General features: G+C 52.3%; 1 protein-coding gene across 1 annotated transcript; it reads left to right on the top strand.

The window, feature by feature from the left end:
* The first annotated feature begins 1,406 nt into the window (after positions 1–1,406).
* Positions 1,407–9,468, top strand: LOC106557204 (ras-related protein Rab-11A). Its single transcript, XM_087703043.1, has 5 exons — positions 1,407–1,582; positions 4,337–4,532; positions 5,307–5,500; positions 6,792–6,872; positions 8,141–9,468. The coding sequence occupies exons 1-5, from the start codon at positions 1,543–1,545 to the stop codon at positions 8,281–8,283; spliced, it is 654 nt and encodes a 217-aa protein (XP_087559169.1). The 5' UTR covers positions 1,407–1,542; the 3' UTR covers positions 8,284–9,468.
* The last annotated feature ends 602 nt before the right edge of the window (positions 9,469–10,070 follow it).

The following is a 10,070-nucleotide window of genomic DNA, read 5'->3' as shown; positions in this document are numbered from 1 at the left end:
CATGACGGTATAATTAGCAGGCACTTTTCAGTAGTTCTGCATCCTTCAAGAGGGCCAGGAGATCAGCCCCCCCCAGCCCCCCCCAAACCCCTCAAAGGAAAATCTGGGTTATTCTGGCAGGCATTTCCCCAGCAATGGAAAGAATATTAAACTGTCAAGTGCTGGTTTTTAATCTGTTTCAGACCTTCAAAGGATTGGTTAACTGGGAATCCATCCTCTCCCATCAAGATCCATGGATTGCCAGGAAGGTAGCCAGGCCCTCCCCAAGGAGTGAATATCAACAGCCATTTTTAAAAAATTGATGTGTAATTATCAGAGCTACAGAAAAATCATGACAATGTTTTTTTCCAGCCCCAAACAGCTGGGCTTCCTTAATTCAGACTTAAGCACAGATTAAACGTGTCATTAAAGGGGGGGGGGAGTCACAGATGCTGTTAGTGGTCTGTTCCAGCTGACCCCCCAAAGCACAGACAGTCCTCCACTTACACCCACAATTGGGAGCAGAATTTCCACAGCTAAACAAGGTGGTTAAGTGAGTCACTCCTGATTTTATGACTTTTTTTGCCACAGGTGTGAAGTGAATCAAGCAGTTGTTAAGTGAGTCACATGGTCATTAAATGTATCCAGGCCCCTGGCTGATTTTGCTTTTTGGAAGCTGGCTGGGAAGGTTGCCAAAAGGGTTGTCTGGTGACCCTGGGATCGAGGGGCAACTGTTGGAAGGACACCCTTGTTGCCAAGCGCTTGAATTTGGTGTGACCACCGGGATGCTGCACCCGTCATAAGTGTGAGGACAGGTCACAAACCCATTTACAATGTTGCTGTAACTTCAAACACTGCTAGACAAACGGTTGAGGACTACCACCTTCAAGGACATTTTACCTGCGAAGCCCAAATCTGGAAATACATAAAAGGCAAAGTTTTCTGCCAGGAAATCTCAATGAAAACTTTTTCAAGGACATCTGGTTGGCAGGCAGGCGGGCAGGCGGGCTGGGGCTGATGTGGGGGGGATTCAGACTTCTGAGGAAGTTTCTCCCTGCACCCCAGAGAAGCGGCAGGGGGTCTCTATTTGCATAACTGATCCCAGAATTTGGCTTTGGGGGCTGCAGAATCTGGGGGTGCTGGGAAACCCCCATTTATCTCACCGGGGTGGGGTCAGTTCGGAAGCGGACAGGCTACCAGCGGGCAGAAACTCACCATCTGGGGCCCGCCCTTGTTTTCTCCCCTCCGGGTGGGGCGAGGCGGCCCCTTTAAAGAGCCGGAGGGAGCGCGCGCCCCTCCCCTCCTCCTACCTGCCCAGGTGAGCAGCCGAAGAACCTGCCCGCAGTCAATAAAGCTGGAGGGGCGAGGCCGAGCCAATCAGCGCCACCGGAGTCGCACCAACCCAGCCCGGAAAGCCTGACCTCCAACAACCGCCTACCTGAAGCCGGCCAGACGCAGGAAATCGCCGGGCCGTGAGATCACCGGCAGCTCTTCCGGCCGAGGAGAGACGCGCAGGTGTGGCTGAGCCGCTCCGTCGGGAGGCAGCGCAGAAGTCCGGGCGCCATGCGGGGCAAGGACGACGAGTACGACTACCTCTTCAAGAGTGAGTGAGGGCTCGCAAAGCGTCCCCCCTCCCCTCCTCCTCCCGCCTGCAGGTGCGGCGCCGGAGCGGCCCTTCTCCCCTCGGGCTCCCGGGGTGGCTGGGAAGGCGGCTCCGTTCTCGTTGGCCGGTTCCGGGGCCGTAAGAGGCTTGGAACCGAATCCCCGGTTTCGCCACGGCAGTTCCGCAGAGCCGGTGAACTTTCGCCGGTGGCTGCCGGTTGGTGGGGATCCTCTTCCTTCCCCTTCCCTCTCGGGACTGAGCCGGCCCTCCAGAGCTTCCGCGCAGGAGCTTCGCGGGGCGCCCCCCTGACTGCTCCAGGTGGGCTGGGAGGGACCCCCTCCCCAAATCCCGAGCCAGCCTAGGATTCTGGGAATTGCAGTTACGGCAAACGGAGAGGACAGCCCTCCAGGGGTAGCTTCATTCTGCTCCCCCCCCATATCCGAGGTAGGAGGACCCGCAGGGAGAAAGGCTGAGGGTTCTAGACCTGTACGCTGCCCCCCCCCCCCCTTCACTCCCTTGGCAGCAGGTCTCATCCCAGGCCAGGATCTCCCAGATCCTAAAAACTTTTCGTCGACCTGACAATGTGGAATCTCCACCTGAGACCTTTACTCAGTAAAAGACCTGTGGACTTCCTCTCCCAGAATTCTCCAGCCAGCTGTCAATCAACTCTCAGCTTACATTCAATGCGGAGCGGAAAGGAGGAAGGAAAACAACTAGAATTAAGTTTCTTTTTAGCTGGGGAATTCTGGGAGTTGAAGTCCACAGGTATTCTGAGTTAATTGCTGCTTTCACACAGCCGGCTATCCTGAGGTTGAAAAGCCTTTGGTGCCCATTTGTCTGCTTATATCAGTGATTCTCAAACTTGGCAACTTTAGCAGAGGCAGATTTCAAGTCCCAGAATTCCCCAGCCAGGCATTTGCTCTGGGGAACCAGGCTTGGCGTTGCCAAAGAGAGCTTCCCAGCGGGTGAGTCAGGGCTGGCTCTCAAGGGCGGCTCCTTGATGGAGCTCTGCTCTCAACTAGCAGGACAGGTGTGGGATGGGCCACACACACGTCACATGGCAGGATTGTCAGAGGCCAGAATGAGGGACCTGCCAGGGGTTCAGCAGCTGGGGGGTTTTTGGTGAGGGGATCTCTGGGAAGAGCAGAGGGTGTATCACTCATGCAGGTCTTATACGCACAGAAATCGAAAGACACACTCCTTCACACAATGGAAGAGTGGGTTGTAAAAGTGATGGCGCTAGCAGAGAGAGTTTTAATGAAAGAGAGGAATTTGTCTCGTTTCTCCTTGGAAACCACTTCTGGACTTTTTGCTTGAAATATTTTAAAAAAATGATTGGATTTTAGGTTGCGAGGACTAGAATGATTTTGGAGTTAGAGAAATGGCTTGAAATGTTGTGAAGTGGAAAACAGAAGGTTAAGCTGACTTTTTTTTGTACTTTACTGCACTAAAAAAAAGTTGGAGAAGTCTGCATTTTTATTTTATAATGAAACAATTATAAAAAAGGAAAAGCAGAGTGGTCCTCTCGCAGTGTTTTTCAACCTTGGCAACTTGAAGATGTCTGGACTTCAACTCCCAGAATTCCCCAGCCAGCGAATGCTGGCTGGGGAATTCTGGGAGTTGAAGTCCAGACATCTTCAAGTTGCCAAGGTTGAAAAACACTGCTCTAGAGTTCCTGTGTGAAGCTGCCTCTACTGTTCTGTCTCCTTATTTCAGAAGGAGCCGGTTAGCTTCCTTTAAGTGCAGGGCATTTCACTGTAGATCTGTTGTGAGCTGCAATTTTTCCTCTGGCTCCGTGGCTCAACAGGTACCGGATGAAGGGAAGGCAGGTTCTCCAAGCGGGTGGATCTGCCCAGAGGGAACCGGTGCATCATTTAACAATAGTGAGGTGGCCATTTTGAGATCAATAAAAGAATATCATTTATATCCTATCTATATTCTAAATCTTCCATCGTGTACGGATCTATGTGAAGCATCTCTCTACCATCCATCCATCCCTGTGTAGAAACCTCCATCTCCCTCACCATATTCTGGGAGGTTTATATCAGAGGTGGGTTCCTCCCGGTTCGGACCGGTTCAGCGCCATCTTGATTTTCTGTTCTGCACATCCACAGAACAATTTTCATTGAAAAAAAATGAATCCCCCCCCCTTTTCTTTTAATGTTGTGCGCATGTGCAGGCTGTTTTAAGAGCACCTGTGCACGCACGGGGAGCAAAGTTTTTTGGGTGCCAAACCGGTAGTAATTGCCGGCAGGAACCCACCCCTGGTTCAAATGCCCAGACTTTGTTATTGTTTGACTGTCAAATCTGAGGTCGAATTGCTTGGTGCCACGCCCAGCCTGTTCTTTGGCTCAAAACAGTTCAGAAATGTGGATGAGATAAACCTCTTACCGAAAACCGAGCAAGCACGAAAGCTTTGGAACGAACTCCCCGCGGAGATCCGGACCCTCACCTCCCTTCAGGCTTTCCGTAAAGCCGTTAAAACCTGGCTGTTCCGGCAGGCCTGGGGTTGACGAGTTCCCTTCCCCGCTCGAATTGTGTGACTGTTGATTGTTTTCAAATTTCCTCTGTATCCTGTTTGTTGTTTCTGCCTTGTCTGTATTACCCACCCCCTCCCCTGGGTTTGTTAGCCGCCCTGAGTCCCTCCGGGAATAGGGCGGCATATAAATGAAATAAACCTATAACCTAACCTAGCTCATCTTCATGGGGTTCCGAGTGTTTTACTTAACCGCAGAGTCCCCTGCCTCTTTGCAGTTGTCCTCATTGGGGACTCGGGCGTCGGGAAGAGCAACCTGCTTTCGCGCTTCACCCGGAATGAGTTCAACCTGGAGAGCAAGAGCACCATCGGGGTGGAGTTTGCCACGCGCAGCATCCAGGTGGACAACAAGACGGTGAAGGCCCAGATCTGGGACACGGCCGGGCAGGAGCGCTACCGGGCCATCACGTCCGCGTAAGAGACTCGGTGGCTGCCTTTGGGTGCCCGAGAGGGAAGCGGGGAGGGCTCCTCGGCTAGGCAAGGGTCTCCTTTTCTCACCCTCTGATCCGGTTCCTTGACCTGCATTCGCTGGTGAAGATTCCCTGCACCTCCGTCCTCCTCCTGCTTGGGAGCCCAGCCGAGCTTCACAGATCCATCTGTGCTAGTGTTTCTCAACCCCTGACAACTTTAAGCCGGCTGGACTCCAATTCCCAGAATTCCCCAACCGGCCATGCTAGAAACTGGACGCAAATGCCAATTCCTTTTGCAAAAACATCATAAATTGCGGTCACCCTCACCACCCTCCAGGCCTTCCGCATAGCCCTTAAAACCTGGCTGTTCCGACAGGCCTGGGGCCTTGCCCCCCTTCTCGAATGGTATGGTTGTTGTGTGTTTTTAAATTTTGTATTGTTACGTCTCGTCTTTTTTATCCCCCTGTCTGTACCTCCTTCCCTGATTGAATTGTGAGCTGCCCTGAGTCCCCTTCGGGGGAAAAGGGCAGCATATAAATGTAATCAATCAATCAATCAATCAATCAATCAATCAATCACCTGAGCACGAGAGGCTGGAAAGGGCAGTTCGGTCTGATCCAGTTCTGTGGGCTTAGCAAGATGCCCCCCTCCCCGTCTCTCTGCCAAGCCTTGCAGCCCCCTGTAAACGAGAGGGGCTCCTGTTGGTGGTGGGATGGAGACCCTGCTGAAGGTTCTGCTGGCAAGTGACTCTGCCTTCTGCTCCCCTCCCCCCCTGTAGCTACTACCGAGGGGCAGTCGGGGCCCTCCTTGTCTATGACATTGCGAAGTACCTGACCTATGAGAATGCCGAGCGCTGGCTGAAGGAGCTGCAGGACCACGCAGACGCCAACATCGTCATCATGCTTGTGGGCAACAAGAGCGACCTGCGGCACCTACGGGCCGTGCCCACCGACGAGGCCAAGAGCTTTGCAGGTGAGGCTCCCGGCCCACGGAGGAGCCTCTCCTTCCCCAGAGGAGATTCTGGCTTCCTCCGTTCCTCTTCGCCACAGGAAGTGACTGAAGCACATGACTCATCCGTGTTGTTAAATGCGCTCATTAGCCAAGCCCTTGGCTTAGCCCAGTGTTTCTCAACCTTGGCAACTTGAAGATGCCCGGACTTCAACTCCCAGAATTCCCCAGCAGTGGTTAGGACAGTGTTTCTCAACCTTGTCAACTTGAAGATGTCCGGACTTCAACTCCCAGAATTCCCCAGCCAGCATTCGCTGGCTGGGGAATTCTGGGAGTTGAAGTCCGGACATCTTCAAGTTGCCAAGGTTGAGAAACACTGGGCTAAGCCACTCTTGCATCCTGTGGGGAAGGGAGGGGAGCCCCGGAGGGTGGCTGAGTCATGTTGGCCCAGGTGGTTGGGCTCCCTGCTGGGTCTTCAAGGGTTTTGGCCAGGCCTGGAGCAAGGGGGTCGCCCTGCAGCTGTCAGTGCAGGGACGGGGGCTCAGCCGAGGGCCACAGCTCCTTCCTTGCCTTTTGTGTTACCGCTGCACAGAAGGAGCGTTGTGTTTGAGGGCCTTTTCCATTGGCCATTGGGGGCACGCGGGAACCCCAGGGGTTGTGAAGATGTCACTGATTTTTTTCCCATTCATTTTTAAATTAGGGTGGGGAGCAAAATCAATTCACTTAAAAACCCTTGTTTCCAGCAACACGATTCAAGATTTATAACTTTGAGGACTAAAAATGTGCATTTTTAAATTAAAAAAAAAAGACACCTAAGATCCCCGGATCTTCGTTCTGAACTTGGACTGTGTCTTCTGGACACACACAACGCTCCCCATCTTTTAAAAATGAAGGACTGTTTTAGAACATTCAGCCTAATTTTATTTATTGGTGAATTTGTAATCTACAGCTAAAAAGAGATTTTTCCCAAAGGGACTTACTAACATTTTAAAACCAGACGATGAATGATATACATTAAAGCATAACGTGGATCTGAAAAGCATAAAAAAAGTATTTAAAAGGGACAAAATCTGGTGGGGGGGGGCTCTCAGGTGCCACCTGCCAATGCTCTGAGGTTGGTGCCTAAACCTGGTGCCGCTCAGGGAGGGAAACCTCTCTAGACAGGTGGGAGATGAGCTCCAATGCGAACGGTTTGGCTCCCGGCACTTCTGGTGCTGAGCTCTGAGGAGCACCTGGGGGTTCGGTGGGGCTTCTCACAGAGGCTACCTGTGGGCCATGTGTGACTGGTGGTGTCCTTTTCTGTGTGTCCACCTAGAGAAGAATGGCTTGTCTTTCATTGAGACGTCCGCTCTGGATTCCACCAACGTGGAGACGGCCTTTCACAACAGCCTGGCAGGTATGTCTGATTTCCCTTCCCACCTACCTGGGTGGATGCAGGCTCAGATTCGCTCAGATCTGGGAGGGCAAAGGCAGGCGGACGCATCCCTTGGTGAGTGGGGCACCAACCCTGCCCCATCAGATGTCATCAGGAAACGTTACCTGGGGGTTCCCTGCAGGGGGGACACTAAGTTCAAGGCCAATTGGGGACTCCAAAGAAAACCAACCCCAGAACCACCAGACCCAAAGGCTTCGCTCGGAAAGCCTTTCTTGATCTCCTCGGGAGCTTTTAAGGTGGATGGATGTTAATTCTCCGGATTCCCCCAGTCAGCAGGCTGGTTGGGAGGAATTCTGGGAGTTGAAGCCCACCCACCGTAAAGCTCCTGAGGTCGAGAAACATTGTGCCTGACGTTAGAGCAAGAATGGGCGTTTGGGAGTGCTTGGTCGGTCTTTGACCCAGGAGGTCACGTGACGCTGGGCTTATTCTATCAGGTTGTATAAGGGTTGGTTCGTATTGTGTCTCCTTCCGTGACTGCGTTTCATTAGGCTATTTTATGCTTCAATAATGCCATGCAAGGCCGGGAGGTGTCTCTGGGTCCACAGCCTCTCCTCCTCCTCCTCCTCTGCAGGCGTCAGGAGAGGTGGCCTCTTCCCTAATTCTGCAGCACTCGGACTTCCCCTTCAGGAAGGCCGTGGCAATACCTGGGAAGTTTTACAGCCCAGCAGATGAGGAAGTCACCTGAACCCCACCCTTTGAGAGAGGCCTTTGGGAATTCCCGTCTGCTCAGTCTGTAAACCAGTGTTTCTCAACCTTGGCAACTTGAAGATGTCTGGACTTCAACTCCCAGAATTCCCCAGCCAGCATTCGCGTATAAACAATTCAGTGTCTAGGACAGTGTTTCTCAACCTTGGCAACTTGAAGATGTCCGGACTTCAACTCCCAGAATTCCCCAGCCAGCGAATGCTGGCTGGGGAATTCTGGGAGTTGAAGTCCGGACATCTTCAAGTTGCCAAGGTTGAGAAACACTGAAATGAGAAGGAACCACTTTGGCGGGACACCCGTGTTTAAGGACCCTCTTTGCCTTGAGAGCAGGACGTTGTGCCTTTGGAGAAGCTGATGACAACAGTGCAGCACTTGGTATACTTTAGAAGGGAGAGCAGTGGTGGGCAAGTCGATCTGTGGACCCAAGTTATTCTTTAGCTTGGATTGTCTTCTCCTCCCATGGCTGCTTCTGCTCAACCTCCAACTCCATTTGGCCTCCTCTCTGTTTTCTTCTCCTCCTCCAGAAATCTACCGGATTGTATCCCAGCGACAACTTGCAGGAGGGCAGCCTGAGACAGAGTTCAGCCACGGGACCACCATCGAGCCCATCAAAGTCTTGCCCACCCAGCAGGAAGCGAGGCAGACCCCTTGTTGCCAGAACATCTAACCTGTGGTGGGAAACCACCGGGTCTTTCCCTGGGGAAGGAGAGGGGCCAGCTCCCCTAAGGCCTTACTTGCTCTGCGCCCTGCAAAACCCATTTCTCCACACTACTTGAAGCTACCCCTTGGTTGCAAGCTGAGGCCCAGCCCTGGATTCTCCTTGGAGGCTGTTCTTCAGCCTCTGACAGATTTGGGGGGGGGGGGGAGGGAAGCATGGAGGAGCCTCTGAACAGACTCTTGAGGTTCTTGTGGTTTGCCAACTCTTTGCCCCTCTGGTTGGTAGGCAGCAGCTGGCCTGGTCTTGGGACAACTTGAGGGAGAGCCACAGGCATTTTGGTCCTTGAAGGTCCACCCTCCTGGGTGGCCACCAGCAGATGAAAAGGTCTCCTCCGCTCATGGCTTCTTCCAAGGCTGTTTTGGGGGACGGGATGCATCTTTAAAACACTTTCCCCACATGACCCCAAGTTCTTTGGATGACTTTAAAAGTCCCTGGGCTGCCCGGGAGCCTCGTGGCTGATTCCCAGGGCCAACCTTGCATCCAAGGTAGAGCCTGGCCTGCACGTCTGCCTCAGCTGGACCCCCCCCTGAGTCTGTGAGGAGTGGGGTTTCCTTGGGGATTGTCTCTGTGTGCCTGTCGCAGAAATGCAACTTGCCGGTCCAGCGTGACCTCTGAGGTTGAGGAAGACCCTCTTGGCCACAGGACTCTCCCAGGAGGTCAGGTCCTCCTTGCCGGTCACTGACGTGGACTTGAGTCTCACTATCCGACATCCCCAACAATCTACCTCTCTCCCCCTCCCCTCTTTTCCCCTCTGCCAGAATTGGCTCCTCCTTACCTTTGTGTCTTGCAAATATTTTCTGAGGCAGTTCTGGAAAAGGGAGTGTTACTTTTCTGGAATTCTTACACTGTTTGTGCCTGGAGAAACCGGTTCCTGTAGGGTCCAGCGGAGACCCCATTCCGATGGCTGCCTTTTGAAAATCCACAAGTGGGGGTGGGGGGTGGGGGTGGGGTGAACCTCCGAGGGTCTTTCTGGATGTTCTCCAAAGCCTTCCCAGCCGAGTTTTATTGCGGTTTTGCTCCAGTTGTGTAAATAATAAAACACGGGAATTTTAATGTGTGCCATGTGGTGGTCTGGAATTTGTGTTTAATGTCATCTGTGGGATTTTGAGTATTTAAATAAAAATGTCTAATAACCATGTTCTGGTCATAATTGAATCAGGCTTGCCCGCTCTCACTTTTGAAGCAAACGCTTGTCCTGGTGTTCAGATAGTGACGACGAGGAGGAGGTTGATCCTGGATCCTCAGAAGAAACACCTCTGGGGTAGTCCTCGACTTATGACTGGTTGCTTAGTGACCATTTGGAGTTACTACACGAGTACCTGAGGGGTTCAAAGTTCCAACGGTCATTCCCTCCCCGTCATGTGACCACACCTGGTGTGGTAACCAGGCTGCATTTACAGCTGTTTGTAGTACAGTCAGAGGGCCACATTTTACAACAGTTTTGCCCAAAACCTGCATTTACTTATGATGTCAAGTAATATCCGCAGTCACCCCCAGCAGCTGCCCTCCTCCACCCCGGCCTGGCCCTGCTTTCTCAGTCTCATTAGTTGCTGATGGGTGGGGAATTTAGATAAACTTGGTTTCCATATTGACAAAAATAAAGAAAATTGAGTCTGGGCATTAAAGGCATTTTATTGTTCCCACCATGCTTAAATCGCAGTTATCCAACCTTGGCAACTTTAATCCCTGTGGACTTCAACTCCCAGAATTCCAGATTGGAACAGGGGAATTCTGGG

The sequence above is a fragment of the Thamnophis sirtalis genome, unplaced genomic scaffold, assembly GCF_051295495.1.
Source record: "Thamnophis sirtalis isolate CommonGarterSnake01/CBP01778 unplaced genomic scaffold, rThaSir2_p1.2 scaffold_18, whole genome shotgun sequence".
Classification (NCBI taxonomy): Eukaryota; Metazoa; Chordata; class Lepidosauria; order Squamata; family Natricidae; genus Thamnophis; species Thamnophis sirtalis.
The sequence above is the reverse complement of the archived record's forward strand: the minus strand, read 5'-3'. Positions and strand labels throughout refer to the sequence as shown.